Genomic DNA, 23,136 nt, shown 5'->3' with positions numbered 1-23,136 from the left:
CAAGAACGTACCGTTTGTCATGGTGTTCAACCTTTGAATCCTTCGATATAGAAGAAAATCTCAGAAGAAACGTTTTTCGACAATGTCTGTACATGGCATCGGTTGCGGACTATCACAGCACCATTACGACAAAAAGAGGTCTTTGACTAGAAAATAGAAAGTGGCTTCATTTTATCCCTAGCTAAACAATGGAACTTACTCCAAATACTCGGAACAAAGTATGGTACCACATTAGTGATTATTGAAGTACCTACGGTAGCGGAGTACAGACCATATAGGTACGATTCTAAATTACTTTCAGACCAGGAGCGAAGGCATTCGTAGTAGCCCAACCCATCCTTTAGGGCTGTTTGCCCCTACACCTAATCCTCGGAGTGGGCTTTTTGTGTATAGAGTTGAGCCCTTTGAGGAGCGAGGAGAACTATCGACCGTCGAGGAATAGTTGGCTAGCTAACAGCATACTTGATTTGACTCGGGAACATGTTGCTCGGTTTGGTCAAATCTACACAGCTCACCAGTTCCAGCAAACCGAACCATTAACCGCGCTCAGTCAAGAGCTGGGTTGGTCCTGCCTTGCGGAATCTTTACACTTCCTGTTATAAACGAGGGGTTTTGATCTTCCCGAGAAGGAATGCCTAAAGTAACGAAGGAATGCCGAAATCGAAACTGTACGAGTATGTGGGACATTCTAGCCTCCCGAAAACGTAGCACAAATGTCGTTCCTTTATCAAAAAATCTCTATCTTCCGAGAGACTTTTTTTACCTGACTTGACCAGAATTCGAGCCACCATTCTCCAAATTAGCCAGTCCAGAAGCAATCACCGTATGGCTGATTGAGAGGCTGAAGAAAAACGCCGACCCCGTCTGAACGCGGGAAAAGGCGAAGAAGAGTTTAAACCAAGAGCCTCATCTCATCTAAGACATCCTGTAATCACCGCGTACGTAGGTACCTATGTGTGGTAATGTGGCTTGGTCTATTAATTTATTTTCGACTGGTCATGGTCTAGCGACAACTCCACTCACACTGAAATCACGATGCGTGAGTTATAAAGAAAACTTGATGGCTTAATAGAAAGTCGATCGGCAGAAGAAAGTGAGAACTTGAACTATCGATGAAAACAATTGTCTTGGTTTAAGAAGTTTAGAACTAGCAATAAACCTGAATAGGGAGATATTTGAAAATCACTGATTTATGATTATGATAGATTGCTATTCCATACCTCGGCTGGGATTGAACCCACGCCCTCCTGTTTACCAGGCGAGCGCCTTGACCACTACACCACCGAGGTAGGTGTAATAGAGAATAAGTAAAAAGGAGAAGTTCGATATAGGTACTATATAACTATACAAATCAAACCCGTAAATTATGTAAAGTGAATGAGGCACATCCACCAATTTGAAAAGTGAATTTGACACATCCACCAATAGCTCAGAAAGGGTATGTCCGATTTTGCTGAAATTTGGAGAAAACAAAAAGGTTCAACACTTAAAGTAAATTTTCTCAATAGCTTTTGGAACCAAATGGGCCTTTAATTTTGGCCCCGAAATGGCCAATTGATCGACTAGATTTTTCAACAGCAAATATTGAACAGTTGATACTTTGGTTGGGATTTGAGCTTTGAGCCAATAGCAACTTATTTCTGACAGTTGGCTTAACCAAACTTCCAGATACAGGACCTCTTGTTTATCCTGCAGGATTTGTATGGCTGTACACTGGATTCTATCACCTTACAGATAGTGGAACTAATGTGAGGCTAGCTCAATATATTTACATTGGTCTTTACATTGCCATGTTATCACTAGTGTTAAATGTCTACGTTAGAACAAAGAAAGTTCCACCCTGGGCGGGAGAACTCACCTTCAATCAAATGGTTGATATCCAAATCTCCCATGGTACACTTGCTCTCCCTCACTGTATCCTTGATCATTTCTCCCAGCATGGTAGCTTTGATACTCAACAGGGACCAGTCTTCATGTAGGTCTCTCAGCACATGGCTTACTTCTATTTCATCGTAGTGCCAAGTTAGATTGTCGAATTCCGTGTGATACAAATTGAGCGGTTCCCCTCATAAGTATCTTCACATCGTACAGAATTCATTCAATATTTGTCCTGCGTCTGTTCAATGATCCACTCGCAGTGTTGTTTTTCTACATTGCCCTCAACTTGTTTCTGAGTAATCAGTGGAGCTTGGGAAGTGCATTCTACAGTCTGGCTGTGTCTATTAAAATGAACATTCTCCTCTACGCACCTGCACTCTTGTTTGCTTACATCATATGTCTCGGCTATCTTGGAACACTGAAACAGTTGTTCATCTGTGCATTTCTACAATTGTTCTTTGCATTACCATTTCTCATTGAGAATCCAGTAGCATATCTCAAAGGATCTTTTGACTTGGGCCGTGTGTTTCTTCACAAGTGGACTGTGAACTACCGATTCTTACCAGAGTATATCTTCACCAACTCCTACTTCCACATAGGTCTCCTTGTTGTACACATCTTATTACTTGCTGTATTTTACAAGTCGTGGTTAAGATATCTGAACAGCTACAATAATTACAAAAGTCTTGAGAAAAATATCAAGAAACAAGTTAAAGAAAACAAAGCTAGTCTAGACATGAGTATTGCTTCAAATTTACTTGTCATGCCATTATTTGTATCAAACTTTATTGGTATTGTATGTGCCAGATCACTGCACTATCAGTTCTATGTATGGTACTATCACTCTTTACCATATCTGTTGTGGTCTACCAGTTACTCTAACACTGTCCGTTATCTTATATTGGGGGTGATTGAGCTGTGTTGGAACACATATCCGTCCACTATTTATAGTAGTGCTGCATTACACCTTTGTCATTTAGTTGTTTTGTTTGACTTGTACCGGAACACATGTGCCAAGAAAAAAAGTAAATAAGAATGCCTGAGTTCCTTCTGAAATCATTCAGAATTCATACAATATTGTGTAAATATTTTTCACCTTTGTGCACAAACCAAGTTGGGTGGGTGCTTCATGCCTAAGAAACTACATATTCCATAGAACCTGAAATTTTCTCTACACCTAATTGCCTTCTATGTACTATGGGTTTCAAGGAACTTTTATCAGACACAACATAAACAGAATGTACCTTTTTCACTGGTTTTTCACTTTTTTAGTATTTGTTTGTACTAGGTATGACTGATAGGGTAGTTTTTTATTTATTAAAGCAAGTTTCACTTTTTTGTACATATTTTTCTCATTTTTTGTTTACTAAAATTAGATTTTTAAATTAGTATTTTGTAAGTTTCAAAAAATGTATTTATTTTTCTGTCAATAATGTTTAAAATATTCCTTTTCTATCACTAATGTTTAGTATTTTTATGCAGTGGTAACTTAAAAACAAGGCAAGCTTACCAACCTTGCCTATCTCAACCCGGTAGGTACATAACCACGACCTCAAGGTGCAATCGCCGATGGTTTTGAAAAAAAAAAAGTGTGAAGGCAACTATAGAGCTTTCACTAAATTTTAAGCAGTGCATATTGCATACGCGACTAATTTGAAGGGGCAAATTGTGGGTTTTAAAAAACTATAGAGCTTTCACTAAATTTTAAGCAGTGCATATTGCATACGCGACTAATTTGAAGGGGCAAGCATGGTAGGTAAACATTGGATTTTAGGATTATTGAGATATTGGGAAAATCCTACAATGCTACAGTGAGCACCAAAGTTGTGACATAGGTTGGGAAGAAGTTGGAATAACTGCATAACACAAAGAAACTGCATTTACATGTTTCTATTAGAAAAAGAAAAAGAAGAAAGGTACCCTCCCTATTGTTTTCTGGACTTTGTTTACAGAACAGTTTCAGCTTTAAGAGCAATTTTGCAATGAAATTACATTTCTTTCAAAAATCACTAGATTTCGACCTCAAATCACTAAATCACTAGATTTGTCAACAATTCACTAAATTTAGTGAAAAATCACTTGTCAGTACATTTTGGCTCTAGTTTTCTCAGTGGCAGAACAGTTCACAGGACTCTACCAGCCTAATGAACTTGGGGTGTAGCACATCTGCCTTCACTAGGTTATATCCCACCCCACAGGGGAGGGGGCCCTGAACACTTAGGAACACTGCAAAGACACATTCAGTGGCCCCAAATCATCTATTTTCAAGGGGCCCCCCCTGTAAAGTCTGGCTGCCTTGATAGCACTAGGTTGCAGGTTTGATTCCCATCCAAAGTAATCTTTATCCCCAACAGAGAAGGATAGTTCTTGGAACAGCAGGCTCTCTCCTATCTTATTCTCCCTTTTATTTGGTTTTGGGATGATGAGACCTCTGTGTTTGAGTTCCCTCTATCCAGGCCTCAGGTCCATTCTTACAGTCCCATTTTGATAGCACTAGGTTGCAGGTTTGATTCCCATCCAAAGTAATCTTTATCCCCAACAGAGAAGGATAGTTCTTGGAACAGCAGGCTCTTTCCTATCATATTCTCCCTTTTATTTGGTTTTGGGATGATGAGACCTCTGTGTTTGAGTTCCCTCTATCAAAGCCTCATATCCATTCTTACAGTCCTATTTGTAACTTTATTACTATAGAAACCAAGTAGCTACATTCTTTTTTTTTTTAAGAGGTTTGACAGAGGGAACTGTAACTGCTATGGTCTTATCATCCCGAAATCAAAGAGAGAAGGAAGACAGGATAGGAGAAAGCCAGCTGTTCCGAGAACGAACATTATCCCACCAGTATAAAATCTGCCCCAGGTGGGAATTGAACCCGCGGCCCAGCACTTACAAGGCAGACACACTACCAACCAAGCTAACTAGGCTGGCAGAGATAGTTTTACACTATGCTTAGAACAATAAAAAAATAATATAACTTACCTCCTTTGATAGATCCATGAGATAACTTTCATCTAGCTTGGTACTTGGGTCCAGTTTTCTTTTTTTGAACCGAACAGTGGAGGAAGGGGAGGCACTTTCCATTTCAATGGGCGATAGAAGAACGATAGATAATGTCAAAAAACACCTTGGTTCGATAAAAGAAAAGATCATTTGATAAAGAAACACAAAAAATTAACCACTTTGGCCGTTTGCGTTTGGTCTTTTATCAGAAATGATATACTTGAATTTTTCGCGCTACATTTATTGTTGTGATCCGAGCTATGCTTTATGACTTTCTCAAAATAAAGGGGGGACTCCATTTTGGGAACCACTGAAAACTTGATAATGAAGAGGGGAATGTAAATCAAGCATGTGCTAGGTTCTCATCCGTCTAAAGTGTAAACAAAAATTTTAAAGGAAAAAAGAAAAAGTTATTTGAATTTGAAATAAATATTAATTAATTAAATTAAATAAATTATTAATTAATTAATAGAATAATTAATTTTTAATGAGAGTGACTAGAGATGGTTGAACATTAACAGACGCCGCATTCACTACAACCAACTCAGAATGGCCACATCAAAGGACACCAATAGGTCGTTGCTGAAATCCTCGGTGGTAGCTCTTCTCGCTGAAGTAGGATTTGATGCTGCTGATAATGCTGCACTTGAAACACTAGTAGAAATATGTCAAGCATGTAAGTATACCTGTTTAACTGTAACTGCTAAAGTCTTATCATCCCATAAGGAAAGAGAAAAGGAAGACAGGATAGGAGAAAGTGAGGGTACTTGTGCAGAAGTCACGTCAGTGGAAGATTGCTACCAAAGGAACTGGTACAAACGAGCAGTGACCAGTGTTATAGGGTTAGGTTAAATACAAAAAGCATCTTTCTTTACCACTGTCATGGCTTCTGCATAATTATCCAAGGCAGATGTGTTACCTATAACTTAACTAGGCTGGTGTTTAAGAGTTTTGATAGAGAAAAATTAGAGAGAGAAGGAAGGACAGGATAAGAGAAACTTCTGAGAACAAACCTTATCTGATTACGATAAAGTTCACCCAAGGTGGGAATCAATCGACATTAGAGGAATGTGTTCATTTTTATTAATCCCTGAAACATGAAAATTGTAGTTGTAATTATTACAATGTAATCTATTTAGGTAGGTATATTATTTTACCCCGTTTGGTTTTTTTATACAGATAAAATTTCGTACTGAAAAGTTTTTTTGGTGCATTCCTGGCGTTTTGTCCACAATTTGTTCATGGCCATTTTTGGTACATAGTAAAAATGACTAAAAAATTTTATGGTTTGATTGATGGAACTGTAACTGCTAAGCTCATAGTGTCCCGAAAGCGAAGAGAGAAGGAAAACAGGATAGGAGAAAGAGTCAGTCGTTCCGAGAACGAACCTCGCCAGTTTCGGATAAAATCCGCCCTGGGCGGGATGGGAATCAAACCCATAACCTAGAACTTACAAGGTAGGTGCACTACCATCCAAGCTAACTAGGCTGGCTTATTTCAACTTCACTGAGCAATGATTTGAGTATTTCTGTGTTTCAGTGATCAAAGAAGTTGGAGGACTGTCTCATGATTTTTGTGAGCTTGCCAATAGACAGCAACCAATGCTAGCAGATGTACTACTTGCTCTAATTGAACTTGGCATTCCTATTCACGGTTTGGACACATACGCTAAGAGACCAATGAGAACTGTGTTTCCCCCGGTGGCACCATCAACACAACCCAAACCATTGAGCATCCTACAAGCTGGTGTCAAACAGCCCCATCCTCCTCACATACCACCATATCTGCCACTTTTCCCGGATCCTCATGCCTACATTAGAACCCCTGTAAGTTTATTGATGAATAAGTATAAGTAGTGCTTTATTTAGACTGTCAGCTTATAACAAGTTGTTCCATTATTCCAACAGTTTAATAGAGCACTTCTTTATTGATAAAATTTTGTGTATAATTTATGGCTCCTCACATACCACCATATCTGCCACTTTTCCCAGATCCTCATGCCTACATTAGAACCCCTGTAAGTTTATTGATGAATAAGTATAAGAAGTGCTTTATTTAGACTGTCAGCTCAGAACAAGGTGTTCCATTATTCCAACAGTTTAATAGAGCACTTCTTTATGGATATAATTTTGTGTATAATTTATGGCTGGGCTTGGAAAAAAAAAGTTAATTACTTAGTAATAACAATAGACTCTTGAGTGGAAGGCAACCACTAGGCAAGGTTAACACCTTAGGTGTTACCGAGGCAAGGTCTGTATATAATGTATAATAGGGGAAAGGAAAGGTCTAAGCTTATAGGATATAGGGCTATCATAGATTCCCAATAACTTTATCTTTTTGTGTTTCACAGACCCATAAACAACCAGTCACAGAGTATGAAGCTATTCGAAAAATCCGCCCCGGGCGGGAATCAAACCCGCGGCCTAGCGCTTACAAGGCAGACGCACTACCAACTAAGCTAACTAGGCTGGCTAGGGTAAAGGTTTGATAAGAATACTAACAAATAAAAAAGATTCACAAAAAATAGGTAAGTACCTAATTATTTTTCCATAAAATGTAATGTAAAGGGACTTTTCAGTCCTATGTTGGTAGTATAAACTAGGTAGGTATATTTTATTCTATTCTGTTGCTTCTTAAAAAAAAAAAACACACACACACATAGGTACCATTATTACATTAAGTGGTTATGCGAAAGAGCTCCTGCCTCTAATAATAGACAAGCCTTTGAAAAGTATTGTTTCTTTCTCCAAAACAGGTGGTCACATTGAAAATTCGTAGCAAGCTCACCTCACCAGGGGAGGAAAGTGATGACAATGAACTTCCGTATCTCAAAATGCTCAACAACAATCTACCCAGGGACATCAAAGTTGTAGCATGGTCGCCCGTGCCTGAGAAATATTCAGCCCGGTTCGATTGCTTGTTTAGGAACTACAAGTATTGGTTTCCACAGGCAGGCTTGGATATTGATGTAAGTGTTTTAGGATAAGTGTTTGAAGTAGGTATCTTTTCATTATTTTGTCTTTGTTGTTACCTATTTTTCTGTAGATAATTACCGATTTTTTCTTTGCTTCTCTCCCATCCTATCTCCCAGAATATCAAGCATATTAGAAAGCTCACAAATTTTCAGATCAAGCCAGCCTAATTAGATTGGTGTCTACCTTGTAAGCGCTGGTCGCGGGTTCGATTCATGTCCAGGGCGAACTTTATCTTTAACAGCCAAGGACGCTAAGGTTACCTTTAGAAAAAAATCACAACAGCCCATTCAGGAAAAATTTGTGCAGTGTGAACGGGCTATAACGCCCCTTTTTTCTCTCAGGCAATGCACAAGGCAGCCCAATACCTGGTGGGTACACATGACTTCAGGAATCTATGCAAAATGAACGTAGGTAATGGAGTGGTCAATTTCAAGCGACTAGTTACTCATGCTGGTGTCACCTCAGCCTGGCAGAATGTTCAGTTCAATGATAGTAAGTATTTTATTAATTTTATTGTTTGTAGTTTTGTTTTGTCTTTTTTTTTTTACCTCGAGTTTTTTGATAAACTGTTGAGAAAAAAAAAAGCAAAAAACAACGCTTTCCAAGTTTCCACTTACAACCTTTGCGGAATTCGAACACTAAAGAACCAGTGGTGTATCCCATTTAAATTTTAAAGTTTTTTTTTAAAGTCCAAAATAGGACGTGTTTAATTTTTATGTATTATAAATAAAAAAGGATCGTCTGAAATATCTACTATTAAGATATCAGGGAACTTCTGACTTCTGCACCATCCTATTTTTATTCTCTTTTAAAGGTCCCATTTTCCTTTTCAGGTCACCACAACATTTGTGAGTTCAACATTCGAAGTCAAGGGTTCTTATGGCATCAGATCCGGTGTATAATGAGTGTCTCGATTAATAATCGATTAATCGATTATTTTTTATAATCGATTATTGATAATCGATTATGTGAAATAATCGATTATTCCCAACACTAGGCAAAATCCAGAACCGGCCATTCGTGTTTTGTTTACTTTTCCAAAAACGATTAATCGATTTTCGTTATCAGTCAAGGAGGTTGTTGATAGTGAACCCTCATTTAAAAAAGGTCAGGGAAACGAGAAGCCGGAGATAATACAGCAGTTAGTTGACATTGAAAAGTATCCCAGGTAATATTTTATTATTGTTATTATTATTTTAAAGAGGTTTGATAGAGGGAACTGTAACTGCTAAGGTCTTATCGTCCCGAAATCGAAAAGAGAAGGAAGACAGGATAGGAGAAAGCCAGCCGTTCCGAGAACGAACATTATCCGTTCAGGATAAAATCCGCCCAATTCCCATGGTCTAGTACAGGCGCTACCACACCAAACGAGGTAATATGAGCTTTAAAAAAGGGGAAATCATTTCAGTTTTTCCTATTTATTTACCTACCGTACATTATTTTTGGTAATTTATGTATTTCGTAATGTAGTATGTTAATACGTTTTTTGTAGCTATTCCGCAGAGTTTTTTTATTATCGTTTTTAGCATGGGTAGGTAGATAATTCTAGTCTAGTCTAGTCTAGTCTAGTCCATTGTAGATTCATATGAATATTATATAGATCAAAAGTATCCTTGGGTCCTGTTTCCAGAAGGTACGGTTCGGCCGTTGTTTCGGACCAATGTTCCGCTATTTAGGGTTATAGGGGGAAAAAGCTCAAAAGGAACTAGCGCTTCTCACGTCTTTACCTTTCGCCACAGGTCGCTCAAATTTTGCAGACAGCTAACATAATTAATGCTCATCAAAAGTGTCCGCAGGCCGGACGCCGAGAAATATACGGTCCGGCCGCTATTTAACGCCAAATCTTTGAAAAAAGCTCAAAAAGAGTTCGCAATGCTCCGGCCTTTAGATTTCAGCCAAAGTCGCCCGAACTTGGCACAGATTTTCGATAAATTATGTACCTATATGACTATGACGTACCTTTCTAACCAAAATAGATTATAAATATAGCAAAATGAGTACCTAGGTACCTACTCAGAGTAAAAATTTATCTATACTAGACAGATCAATACAGGATACGACAGACAGCCCATTGTAATATTTTCACTAATCTATGTACGTTTTATGTGCCTACCTACCTGCCGTCGCTGGGAGAAATGATCAAGGATACAGTGAGGGAGAGCAAGTGTACCATGGGAGATTTGGATATCAACCATTTGATTGAAGGTGAGTTCGATTCCCGCCCAGGGCGGATTTTATCCGAAACTGGTAAGGTTCGTTCTCGGAACGACTGACTCTTTCTCCTATCCTGTTTTCCTTCTCTCTTCGCTTTCGGGACACTAAGAGCTTAGCAGTTACAGTTCCATCAATCAAACCATAAAATTTTTTAGTCATTTTTACTATCGAAAATGGCCATGAACAAATTGTGGACAAAACGCCAGGAATGCACCAAAAAAACTTTTCAGTACGAAATATTATATGTATAAAAAACCAAACGAGGTAAAATAATATACCTAAATAGATTACATTGTAATAATTACAACTACAATTTTCATGTTTCAGGGATTAATAAAAATGAACACATTCCTCTAATGTCGAGACCAACGTGTGAGAGTTTAGAGAATCGAATCGAGCATTATGTGAAGAAAAAAAGAATTGAGATAATTCCAGGTAAATCTTAGCGAGAGAGATAGATCTTCTTTTAGCTTTTATACATACGAGTGATGAGTTTATCCTATAAGTGGCGTAGTGGTCAGATTCTTGGCTGGGAAACAAAAGGACTTAGGTTCGATTCCAGCTGAGGCATGGATTATTATTATTTGTGGCTTCAAGTTGCAGGGAGCTAAGGCAAGGATTTTTTTGTGGCTTTCTTTTAAGTTGTAGTGTTCTTCTGGAGGAGCTCTTCCACCTAACCACTGATTTTTTCTTTCACGGTGAGCCTTTGATAAAGTCACAAAAGATCTAATTAGGTCGCAGTGTCTTCACCAAGATATTTTCGTGTTTTGTAATGTCTCAGGCATTAGTCGTCCCTCGGGAGCTGTGCCTATAATCTCATCTTAAAATGTTTGTGCTCTCAGCTTGCTCCAAGAGTGTTCCAGCATTTCTCGGAGCATTCTCTGAGACTGTCCTCTGATACTATGACCGAACAGTGTCCGAGAGTCCGAGTACCTATGGTCACAGAGGTTAATAAACACTTGAACATGAGCTTTTAAACCCGGCTGCCAATGTATTAATGAATCTTTCAAGTTAAGAAGCTAAAGACGTAACAAGTGAAATAAAACATGTAAAATATACAACAACAATTTATTAAACTCTTTGTTTTGATCAAACAAAAGTAACACAAAACATAGTACATTATATTTCTCAGATAACACACGTACCTGTGTGTTACATAAAATGAAAGTTATGCCTCTTTTTTTATTTTGTTGTTGTTGTTTTACTTTTTTTCTAATCTGTTTGATACAAAAATGAGTCAAACAAGGTTTTCAAGTTAAAATATTTTCGTTCTTCCACTTCTTTGTTATCTTCTGTTTGGGTTCTCGTTCTGGAATTCCAAAAATCCCTTTCTACTTTTACTACTTTGACGTAATGGAAAAAAATTTTATATGCTGCGGGTGTGGTTGTGGTGCCTTCTTCCTATCGACATTAGGTAGATTTGCTGACAACTTTGATTTCTTTTCCGGTATTCCCAAGATTATTCATAGTTTCAAGTTTCTCGTGGTTTCATTCTGGTAATCCCATAAAATTGTTTCAGTTGTGTAAGGGTTTCTGAGATGACGTTGTTACTGGTTATTTTACATCTGTTATTATTGGTATTAGTAGGGCCAGCGGCCATTCAAGCTCTATGTCACTGCGACCTAATTAGATCTTTTGTGACTTTATTTTGCTGATAAGTTGGATTTCTCTTCTGGTAATCCCAAGAAACTCCGTAGGAGCAGGAGATGGGTTAGTTTAGGGACTTTAGGGCTATAAGTTTATACTGGGGTTTTGTTAAAATACGCCGACTAAAGCCTGTAGAAAGTAGACAGTATTCAGCAGAAAGGAACCATCCGTAAGAGGCCTTGCCTTGTGGATGGTTCTTTTCTGCTTAATCCTGTCCAATTAGTTAAAACATATTATAGGTATAGGACATGACCATATTTAAAAACCAAAATACCCATATACCTAAAAGTATATGAACTATTAAGTAGGTGTCTAGCTATTAACGATTATGAGACAGTAGTAGAGCTCAATCAAATAAACACACAATCAAACAAAGAGAAACAAAAAAAAGCGATTATCTGATAACGACCTCTTAAGAGGAATATGTAGATTGGTGGAATCCTGAAGATAATCATGGAGACCCAGTGACCCAAACTCTAATAAGGTCCTAAGTGGCGCCCCAGAACTCAACAACTATGCTTAATCCTGTTATCTTGAACCAGTGCTGGACGGTAAAGTCATTTAACTCTCAGATACCTACCTGAGTTAATTCGGAGTTTGTAATCAAATCAAAGGCATTATTTGCTAATGAAGAAGTTGAAGGAGTTTGATACTGCCCTTTGTACCTGTCTGGCAATTGTTGCAGTCAAGGAAGAGAGGAGGAGTGGAAGGAGTAAGAGGAGAAGGAGATAATGCTGATGATTAAGAGGAGGAAGGAAAAGAGGAAGATTAGGGGGAGGGGAAGGAGAGGAGGAGGAATTAATTATCAAGTTTTTCCCCTATTAGACCTAATTTTTGGGGCCGATAATTTTATTCTGTGAGGAACTGAGGACTTATTACCCTAGTAGGAGTGACTGTCTAGGCACATGAATTGGTATTTCGGAGTGCACTGACCTACGTAAAAATTTAAGCACTGGAAGTTAAAATCCCATTGAAAAAGGCGCTAAAAGAGCTTTTTCGATCCCCATGTCCAATAATTTTCATGATAAGACTGTGATCTATGAAATCATGTGTAATGTAAATGTGTAACTCTTAACTCTTCATACTCTTCAATCACTTCAATTACCTTTTGCTATTATAATTATGTATAATGTTACGGTAGGTTCTACACTTCTGAATTCTGATGACTACCTAATTGCAGCTGAAGTGTTTATATAGTGTAGCCGCCTGAACAAATGATAGTACAATCAAATAAACTATCCCATTAATCATGTCTTCTTGTTTAATTGTTGAACCCATTAGACTCATTAGAGTCCCGACAGAATGATTGTTGTAAATTCTTTCCCGAGAAAGGTGATTGAGCGATGTTGGAGCTTAGATTTTGTTTAAAATAAGCAATACATAAGGTACCATCTTCGGATTCTGTGGATCCAAACATGTATCTAAAATGTTTAAGGCACCTCATGTCCTTGTTACGTGAACTCGAAAGAGAAAATCTCCATAAAAATCAATTAAAAGACCGTCCCAAGCATGTCTAACCATCATACTCTTTAGATTTTTATGGGTTCTTTAAATAGGTACTGTATTAGTAACCGTTAACGATGGATGCTCCATCAGTACAGGTTACCTACCTACCTACCTCTGTTACGAACTATCCAGAGGGTCATTATCTCAATACATACATACATCTCTTCTATTGGGCACTAGGGCAGTAAGATTTTTTATTGACATAAAAACCCGTTTCTGACTTTCTAATTTCTTATAAATCGGGAGCACAAAAATAGTCTATCTTCCCTTCAGACGAAGCATTGATGTCTTCAGGTGACAGGTAACTCATTTGGGTTCTATAGGTACTGTATTAGTAACCGTTAACGATGGATGCTCCATCAGTACAGGTTACCTACCTATCTCTGTTACGAACTATCCAGAGGGTCATTATCTTAATACATACATACATCTCTTCCATTGGGCACTAGGGCAGTAAGATTTTTTATTGACATAAAAAACCAGAAGTGGTTTCTAATTTCTTTTAAATTGAGAGCACAAAAATAGTCTCTTTTCCCTTCAGACTTAAGCATTGATGTCTTCAGGTGACAGGTAACCCGATCGGACGTTCTGCAATCCCACGGACATGCGATCCAAATTTTCAGGAATATTATTCTATGGAGAATTTTTCTTTCGAGTTTAGTTGTCTAGGTTGAAAAGATGGACTTTTTTCCACAAGGCTTTTTTTTACATTATTTAATTCTTACCATTTACCAAGTATTTTCTGTTTGAAAAATCACTTTGAAAATGTTCTTCTTATAAAAAACCAAAACCGTTTAATATTCTATCTGAATAATTGTAAACAGTTCTAATTCGACCATCACGAAACCAGCTGATATGGCCTACAAAAATTTCTATTTCAGCAGGCAGCGGTACGGACCAGATATCAAGGTCACGTGACACGATATATGACTCCCATGCACAAAAGTGGCTTGGAATGCCGGGCACGGACTGACCGCAAGGAATATCTGGGTCACGCCACATGTGGCAACACGGAGCCGAAGTTCAAGGCTGCCAACGATACCCGTCAAGGTAGGAGATGAGGAAGAAGAAGAAGGAGGAGGAAGAGGAGAAGAAGAAAAAGAAGGAAGAGAAGAAAAAAGTAGTAGAAGAAGACGAAGAAAATGGAGGAGAAATTGAAGAAGAAGAAGAAGAAGGAGGATGAGAAGAAGAGAAAGAGGAAGAACAAGAAAACTAAGAAGAAGAAGAAGAAGAAGAAGAAGAAGACATACAAAAAAAACATGTAAAAAGGAACCTGTTTGGAAAAGGATTGGGTTTCAATGTTTTCATTTTGCGGAATGCGGATTAGAATGTGCATCTGGGAAGTGCTGTGGGGGACAGAATGCACTGGAGATTTGACCGACACCATCATCCCACTTTGTAGCAAATACGCTTAGACTTAACTTTTTGTTGATGGCATACTTGATAACATAACTCAAATACACACACCTAATTATGTACATAAGTAGGTAGAAAAAATGCACTTTAGTTCAATATGCACATTTAACGGTTTGCCTAGGTCGTTTGCCAGTTTTCTCAACGGTTGCCATGCTTTGTCACACCTCATTTTTTTTTAATAAGTTATTTGGGTTTTTATTCAGCTTTTGAGATAATTTTTGGTGTGTTTTGCTCCCACCCCTCGTTGTACAGCTCCCAAATTTCAATGTATACCTTCTAATTTGGAGGATGGTGGCTCGAATTCTGGTCAAGTCAGGTAAAAAAAGTCTCTCGGAAGATAGAGAGCTTTTGATAAAGGAACGACATTATTTGTGCTACGTTTTCGGGAGGCTAGAATGTCCCACATACTCGTACAGTTTCGATTTCGAAGTATTGTATTTAATATTATTGTACTTCTGAAGAAAACTGCCTTCTCATTTCCCTCTGCCCAACCCCTGAATCCTCAGTGATATCTTTGTAGCTACACTTCTCAGCAAAATTGAATTAGAAGATCAGAATTTGCCTTGTCTATTGGTGCCGTTCGTTGTATGTCACTGAAACTTACGCTTATTCTAGCCATCCCAAAAAATTCTCATGTCTACGGTTAATCAAATCTTTTGATTACCTATTCAACCCCGTGAATCCTCAGTGATATCTTTGTAGCTACACTTCTCAGCAAAATTGAATTAGAAGATCAGAATTTGCCTTGTCTATTGGTACCGTTCGTTGTATGTCACGGAAACTTACGCTTATTCTAGCAATCCCAACAAATTCTCATGTCTACGGTTAATCAAATCTTTTGATTACCTATCTGCATACCACATCACAGATTACTATTCCCAGCACTCATATCCTGTTATAAAATTGTATATTATTTAACCATCATAACATCGGTATTATGCACTTTCATTTTGGAAAGCTGTGAGTATACCTATCGGAGTAGGCATGGTAGACTTGAACATACCTATCAGAGTAGGTAGCGGTAGCATTAGGATTATCTGACAATTATTATTAATGTACTTATACATTGGTACGTAATTATGCCTCATATGTGTGCTCGTAAATTGTGGTATTTCAAAGTCTAGTCCAATACTGGAATTCTATTTATTCATAAGAATTCTGTCTTCTAGGATGTTATTAGAGGATATGAACGTCTCTTATGATATAATATTGATGGAGAAAGATCCGATCCCATAAAATTGTATATTATTTAACCATCATAACATCGGTATTATGCACTTTCATTTTGGAAAGCTGTGAGTATACCTATCGGAGTAGGCAGGGTAGACTTGAACATACCTATCAGAGTAGGTAGCGGTAGCATTAGGATTATCTGACAATTATTATTAATGTACTTAGACATTGGTACGTAATTATGCCTCATATGTGTGCTCGTAAATTGTGGTATTTCAAAGTCTAGTCCAATGCCGGAATTCTATTTATTCATAAGAATTCTGTCTTCTAGGATGTTATTAGAGGATATGAACGTCTCCTATGATATAATATTGATGGAGAAAGATCCGATCCGATAGAAAGTAGAAAAGATTACGAGGTGAGAGTTACGGAATCACTTTGAAAGTTTTGCGGTTATTCCGTGGAAGATAAGAATCTCCTTTGGAGATGATTTGTCAAGCTCGTTTAGAATCTCATCTAAAAGGCGATCATCTCTGAGTGAGGTTGTCTGTCATATTCTTCACTTTATTCTATTGTTTGTGATTCATTTGTGTGGAGAATTTCATCTCGTTTTAAATCACCTGCAATAGGTGCAATACCTTCAATAGATCATCTCTGAGTGAGGTTGTCTGTCATATTCTTCACTTTATTCTATTGTTTGTGATTCATTTGTGTGGAGAATTTCATCTCGTTTTACATCACCTGCAATTGGTGCAATAGCGTCAATAAAATCTCCTTTGGAGATGATTTGTCAAGCTCGTTTAGAATCTCATCTAAAAGGCGATCATCTCTGAGTGAGGTTGTCTGTCATATTCTTGACTTTATTCTATTGTTTGTTTGTGATTCATTTGTGTGGAGAATTTCATCTCGTTTTACATCACCTGCAATAGGTGCAATAGCTGCATATACCAGATTAAAATTGGATTCAAATAATACCCACAACTTGTTCAATTTCATTTGTTCATGGTAGAATTCCTTCAATAGCTGCATATGCCAGATTAAAATTGGATTCAAATAATACCTATAACTTGTTCAATTTCATTTGTTCATGGTAGAATGTGGATTGTTACACCTAATTGGTGTTCGCTGTCACTTTATGATTGAATTGAATGATTTCTATGATTGAATTGAATTGGTTCTAGTTCTTCATATGAATTTCTTTAGCTTTCTAACATAACTTTGATGTTAATATTTCGCTTCAACAATCTATCATAATCATAAATCAGTGATTTTCAAATATCTCCCTATTCAGGATTTATTGCTAGTTCTAAACTTTTTAAACCAAGACAATTGTTTTCATCGATAGTTCAAGTTCTCACTTTCTTCTGCCGATCGACTTTCTATTTAGCCATCAAGTTTTCTTTAAAACTCACGCATCGTGATTTCAGTGTGAGTGGAGTTGTCGCTAGACCATGACCAGTCGAAAATAAATTAATAGACCAAGCCACATTACCACACATAGGTACCTACGTACGCCGTGATTACAGGTTGTCTAAGACGAGATGAGGCTCTTCTTCGCCTTTTCCCGCGTTCAGACGGGGTCGGCGTTTTTCTTCAGCCTCTCAATCAGCCATACGGTGATTGCTTCTGGACTGGGCTGACATTTGGTTTTGACTGCAAGAGTTTATGTCATTTGAACCTTCGCTATAATTTTAGCAAGGGAAATTTCGTATGGATTTTGAATTAATTGAAATAATTTTGTCCTCTAATAAAGCTCTACCTTCAAATGTTTACAGTTCATCTTCTTAGGAACAACTTAAACCTAAAACAAAATCTTGTCGACCGGTGGAAAGGACTTCCGAGTCCTTTTTCGGGAAGTCAACTTTTAAACCAATAAAAAGTTCTCGAAGAGAAAAAAAACTCGAAGGTTAATAACCGCGATTGGTTCTCCGTATACGGATCTGTATGCCGGTTTGTGTCGGCATCTTTAACTTTCATACCGGAAGACAGAGGCTTCTGTCATAACACTACCTCGAAGTTCATAGCCACTTCGGCTTTGCTAAAAGTTTATCTTCAATGAGGCAGGTTTTCTGTAGAGCTTTGAGAAGATGATGTGCTATTGTGTTATCACTGCTAGTTTGAATTTGAAACCCATGATAGTTGAAACCTTGGTATAGGATTTTCAATGCTATTGGTCGCATTTGAACTCTGAAAAATAATAATGATAATAAAATAAAATACTAATAATAATAAACTTAGTTTGAGACTGATTAGATTAAACAATTTGATTTGGGGTGCTTTTTTTTCCTTTTTCTTTACAAGTATAAGTAAGTGCTAAGGTCTTTAGTAATGGAGGCTTTACCCATGCCTAAGTATAGGCAGGTAACTTGACCTCACACAGTCTGAGTGGGGCAGGGAAAAGCCAGCAAAAAGTAATTGCCCAGATGGTAACCGATTTTTATTTTTTACACACACAACATTATACACTTACTTTGTGAAATCAAATTTCTTCTTTGTTGATATTGATTCTGTCACACATTTGTCAGCTTTGGTAGTACCTCTGGCTAATTCTTTCTTTAGATTCAAAATTTTCTGGATGAGTTCCTAAAATAATAATAAATAAAGGGTAATTTCATTCTTTTTTTTAGATTTTTATGTTTCTATTAGAAAGTGAGTCAGCTCCCATGGCATAGTGGTCACTGCACTTGCCTTGTACGTGGGAGACCTGGGTTCAATTCCCGGCAGGGTCAAGAAATTTGTATCATGCAAATGATTGATTCCATGACTGGCTGTTGCAGGGCCCACTCAGCCTTGTGAGGAAAATGAGTAGCTATGTCATATAAATGCACATAGCAACCGGTGCCAGCATGGTAGGTAAACATTGGATTTTAGGATTATTGAGATATTGGGAAAATCCTACAATGCTACAGTGAGCACCAAAGTTGTGACATAGGTTGGGAAGAAGTTGGAATAACTGCATAACACAAAGAAACTGCATTTACATGTTTCTATTAGAAAAAGAAAAAGAAGAAAGGTACCCTCCCTATTGTTTTCTGGACTTTGTTTACAGAACAGTTCACAGGACTCTACCAGCCTAATGAACTTGGGGTGTAGCACATCTGCCTTCACTAGGTTATATCCCACCCCACAGGGGAGGGGGCCCTGAACACTTAGGAGCACTGCAAAGACACATTCAGTGGCCCCAAATCATCTATTTTCAAGGGGCCCCCCCTGTAAAGTCTGGCTGCCTTGATAGCACTAGGTTGCAGGTTTGATTCCCATCCAAAGTAATCTTTATCCCCAACAGAGAAGGATAGTTCTTGGAACAGCAGGCTCTTTCCTATCATATTCTCCCTTTTATTTGGTTTTGGGATGATGAGACCTCTGTGTTTGAGTTCCCTCTATCAAAGCCTCATATCCATTCTTACAGTCCTATTTGTAACTTTATTACTATAGAAACCAAGTAGCTACATTCTTTTTTTTTTTAAGAGGTTTGACAGAGGGAACTGTAACTGCTATGGTCTTATCATCCCGAAATCAAAGAGAGAAGGAAGACAGGATAGGAGAAAGCCAGCTGTTCCGAGAACGAACATTATCCCACCAGTATAAAATCTGCCCCAGGTGGGAATTGAACCCGCGGCCCAGCACTTACAAGGCAGACACACTACCAACCAAGCTAACTAGGCTGGCAGAGATAGTTTTACACTATGCTTAGAACAATAAAAAAATAATATAACTTACCTCCTTTGATAGATCCATGAGATAACTTTCATCTAGCTTGGTACTTGGGTCCAGTTTTCTTTTTTTGAACCGAACAGTGGAGGAAGGGGAGGCACTTTCCATTTCAATGGGCGATAGAAAAACGATAGATAATGTCAAAAAACACCTTGGTTCGATAAAAGAGAAGATCATTTGATAAGGAAACACAAAAATTTAACCACTTTGGCCGTTTGCGTTTGCTCTTTTATCAGAAATCAGAAATGAAAATGAAATATTTGAATTTTTCGCGCCATATTTATTGTTGTGATCCGAGCTATGCTTTATGACTTTCTCAAATAAAGGGGGGGACTCCATTTTGGGAACCACTGAAAACTAATGAAGAGGGGAATGTAAATTAAGCATGTGCTAGGTTCTCATCCGTCTAAATTGTAAACAAAAATTTCAAAGTTATAAATATAAATTAATTAAATTAAATAAATTATTAATTAATTAATAGAATAATTAATTTTTAATGAGAGTGACTAGAGATGGTTGAACATTAACAGACGCCGCATTCACTACAACCTACAACCAACTCAGAATGGCCACATCAAAGGACACCAATAGGTCTTTGCTGAAATCCTCGGTGGTAGCTCTTCTGGCTGAAGTAGGATTTGATGCTGCTGATAATGCTGCTCTTGAAACACTAGTAGAAATATGTCAAGCATGTAAGTATACCTGTTTAACTGTAACTGCTAAAGTCTCATCATCCCAAAAGGGAAGAGAAAAGGAAGACAGGATCGGAGAAAGTGAGCTGTTAAGAGAACAGACCTCATCTATTTAGGGTAAAAATTGAACCTGCAACCTAGTGCTTACCAGGCAAGGTACTTGTGCACAAGTCATGTCAGTGGAAGATTGCTACCAAAGGAACTGGTACAAACGAGCAGTGACCAGTGTTATTATAGGGTTAGGTTAAACACGAAAAGGAGTTTTCACAATTAGAGCAGTGATTAGTGTTATTATAGGTTTAGGTCAAATACAAAAAGGAGCTTTCTCTAACCTAACTAGGCTGGTATCTAAGAGTTTTGATAGAGAAAAATCAGAGAGAAAAGGGAGGACAGGATAAGAGAAACTGTTCTGAGAACAAACCTTATCTGATTAGGATGAAGTTCAGCCAAGGTCGGAATCAAACCCATAACCTCAAGTGAAAGTCAATTTTGGTGGAGTCTAGGCTCCTACAAGTTGAAGACAATGCTTCCCATGCTGGAATTTGTTCTAAGCAATCGGACAATCGGATTAGTGCAGAAATTATGTGGTCAAATTCTCAAATAAATGAGGATAAAATTCCATACCTTGGCTGGGATCGAACCCACGCCCTCCTGATTACCAGGCGAGTGTCTTGACCACTATGCCACCGAGGCAAGGTCTGTGTATAATGTATAATAGGGGAAAGGAAAGGTCTAAGCTTATAGGGCTATCATAGATTCCTGATATTGTGTTTTACAGACCCATAAACAACCAGTCACAGAGTATGAAGCTATTCGTGGGCTATCATAACTTTATCTTTTTGTGTTTCACAGACCCATAAACAACCAGTCACAGAGTATGAAGCTATTCGAGAAAAAGCAGCCACGCAGAAAAGAGATCTTGCAAGAGCTCTCAACAAATTCATTATCAAGACTGAACCCATAGAGCACATCTTCGATGAAGCAGATGACAGGTTTACTCTCATTGTTCCCAAACCAGAAATGCTCCCCTACCTCTGTCTCATTCCCAAGGATCAAGTGTTCGAAGAAGACGAGGATAACATCCAGGCTAGTCCACAGAAGAAAAAGAAACCAACCCCTGTGAAGAAGAAATCAAAGAAGAAGAAAGTGGAGGAAGATGAAGAGGATGGAGAGGAGGACGAAGCAGAAGAAGAGGAAGGAGAAGGGAATGAGGAACCAGAAGATACGAGTAACATGGTGCCTGATAGTGAAGCTATTGATAATCCCTACCTGAGACCTGTCAAGTATCCTCAGAGGATAAAATCTGTCAAGTGAAAGTCAATTTTGGTGGAGTCTAGGCTCCTACAAGTTGAAGACAATGCTTCCCATGCTGGAATTTGTTCTAAGCTATCGGACCAGTGCAGAACTAGTGCTAACCTCACTTTAAGATGAGAGTGGGAGCAACCTCCAGTAATGGAATCAAGTGAAAGTCAATTTTGGTGGAGTCTAGGCTCCTACAAGTTGAAGACAATGCTTCCCATGCTGGAATTTGTTCTAAGCAATCGGATTAGTGCAGACCTAGTGCTAACCTCACTTTAAGATGAGAGTGGGAGCAACCTCCAGTAATGGAGAGGCACTTTTTAGGTTTTTGAAAGCCAAAGATTGTAAAGATTTTGACCAAACGGATTTGAATCTGTTGACTTCATGGGGGCAGTTTATCTGACAGGTTCAGACTCTCCAGAAGTACGAAATTAATCCCCGAGTCCTTTGTGGAACAAACCTCGGGTTATAAAACTTCATGAGAAGTTTATTTATAGGTACATTTGAACCTTTTAACCTACAGATTTAGATAAATATACAAAATAACTTGATCCTGACTATTGTTTGAGAACATAAAATTCCAAAGGAAAAAAAAAAAACAAAGCCTTTTAAATTGCAATAATATCTGTAGTTTATTTTTAATATAATGTTTATGATTCTTCATCATCACCTCACGTCCTCTCATTATTTGTAATTAAATAAATATTGATATAGTCTATAATTCAATAAAAGAGATTTATCATCAATTTGTTTATTACTATTGTGAAGACAGACGCTCCTGGAGAGTTCATCAACAAAATACTCACCTTGTGAACAAAACTATAAGTGTTTATTGTTATCATCAGCTTAGTATACAATTTTAAACTTTGGTTATTCAGTATTCATCAGGCAACACAAGACTAGTCCAAAAAACCGCTCCCAAAAGAAACTTAATTCAGCAATTTTAGACAAAATATAGACCCACGCAAAATTATCCGAAGTTATCGTAATCAACTTTTCATTATATTCTAGAGAGAAAAAAGGAAATTATTTCTTTAAAGCATCTGGGAAACCTTTAAAAGAACAGAAAACTTAAAGTTCAATAATACCATTTATCATCGATTTGTTTATTACTATTGTGAAGACAGACGCTCCTGGAGAGTTCATCAACAAAATACTCACCTTGTGAACAAAACTACAAGTGTTTATTGTTATCATCAGCTTAGTAATCTTGGTATACAATTTTAAACTTTGGTTATTCAGTATTCATCAGGCAACACAAGACTTGTCCAAAAAACCGCTCCCAAAAGAAACTTAATTCAGCAATTTTAGACAAAATATAGACCCATGCAAAATTATCCGAAATTTTGACCAAACGGATTTGAATCTGTTGACTTCATGGGGGCAGTTTATCTGACAGGTTCAGACTCTCCAGAAGTACGAAATTAATCCCAGAGTCCTTTGTGGAACAAACCTTGGGTTATAAAAAAAAAAAAATTCAAAAAAAATTTAAAAAAAAAAAACAAAAAATAAAAAAAAAAAAAAAAAAAAAACTGCTGATCAACTTCCAAGAGCATCTTATCGCGACAAAAATTACACAAGTCAGCACTGCCAGTCTCCACCAGCACAGGGATAATCTCGTTTCA

The 23,136-nt window shown here is 37.7% G+C and overlaps 2 protein-coding genes across 3 annotated transcripts; both read left to right on the top strand.

Moving 5' to 3' along the window:
* Nucleotides 1-1,035: 1,035 nt before the first annotated feature.
* LOC103504828 (lethal(2)neighbour of tid protein 2) lies at nucleotides 1,036-3,250 on the top strand. The gene is made up of 3 exons (XM_026820132.1): nucleotides 1,036-1,039; nucleotides 1,669-1,843; nucleotides 2,059-3,250. The coding sequence occupies exons 1-3, from the start codon at nucleotides 1,036-1,038 to the stop codon at nucleotides 2,909-2,911; spliced, it is 1,032 nt and encodes a 343-aa protein (XP_026675933.1). The 3' UTR covers nucleotides 2,912-3,250.
* A 2,142-nt stretch (nucleotides 3,251-5,392) lies between these two features.
* Nucleotides 5,393-22,092, top strand: LOC103524889 (transcription initiation factor TFIID subunit 8). 2 transcript variants are annotated; one of them, XM_008489940.3, is made up of 4 exons: nucleotides 5,393-5,551; nucleotides 6,415-6,701; nucleotides 21,065-21,538; nucleotides 21,691-22,092. In XM_008489940.3, exons 1-3 carry the CDS (start codon nucleotides 5,425-5,427, stop codon nucleotides 21,524-21,526), a joined length of 876 nt encoding a protein of 291 aa, XP_008488162.1. In that variant the 5' UTR covers nucleotides 5,393-5,424; the 3' UTR covers nucleotides 21,527-21,538; nucleotides 21,691-22,092. The 2 variants fall into 2 exon arrangements, with proteins under 2 accessions (XP_008488162.1, XP_026676039.1); XM_026820238.1 differs by lacking the exon at nucleotides 21,691-22,092 and having other exon boundaries at nucleotides 21,065-21,607.
* The last annotated feature ends 1,044 nt before the right edge of the window (nucleotides 22,093-23,136 follow it).

The sequence above is a fragment of the Diaphorina citri genome, unplaced genomic scaffold, assembly GCF_000475195.1.
Source record: "Diaphorina citri unplaced genomic scaffold, Diaci psyllid genome assembly version 1.1 scaffold7, whole genome shotgun sequence".
Taxonomy (NCBI): Eukaryota; Metazoa; Arthropoda; class Insecta; order Hemiptera; family Psyllidae; genus Diaphorina; species Diaphorina citri.
The sequence above is the reverse complement of the archived record's forward strand: the minus strand, read 5'-3'. Positions and strand labels throughout refer to the sequence as shown.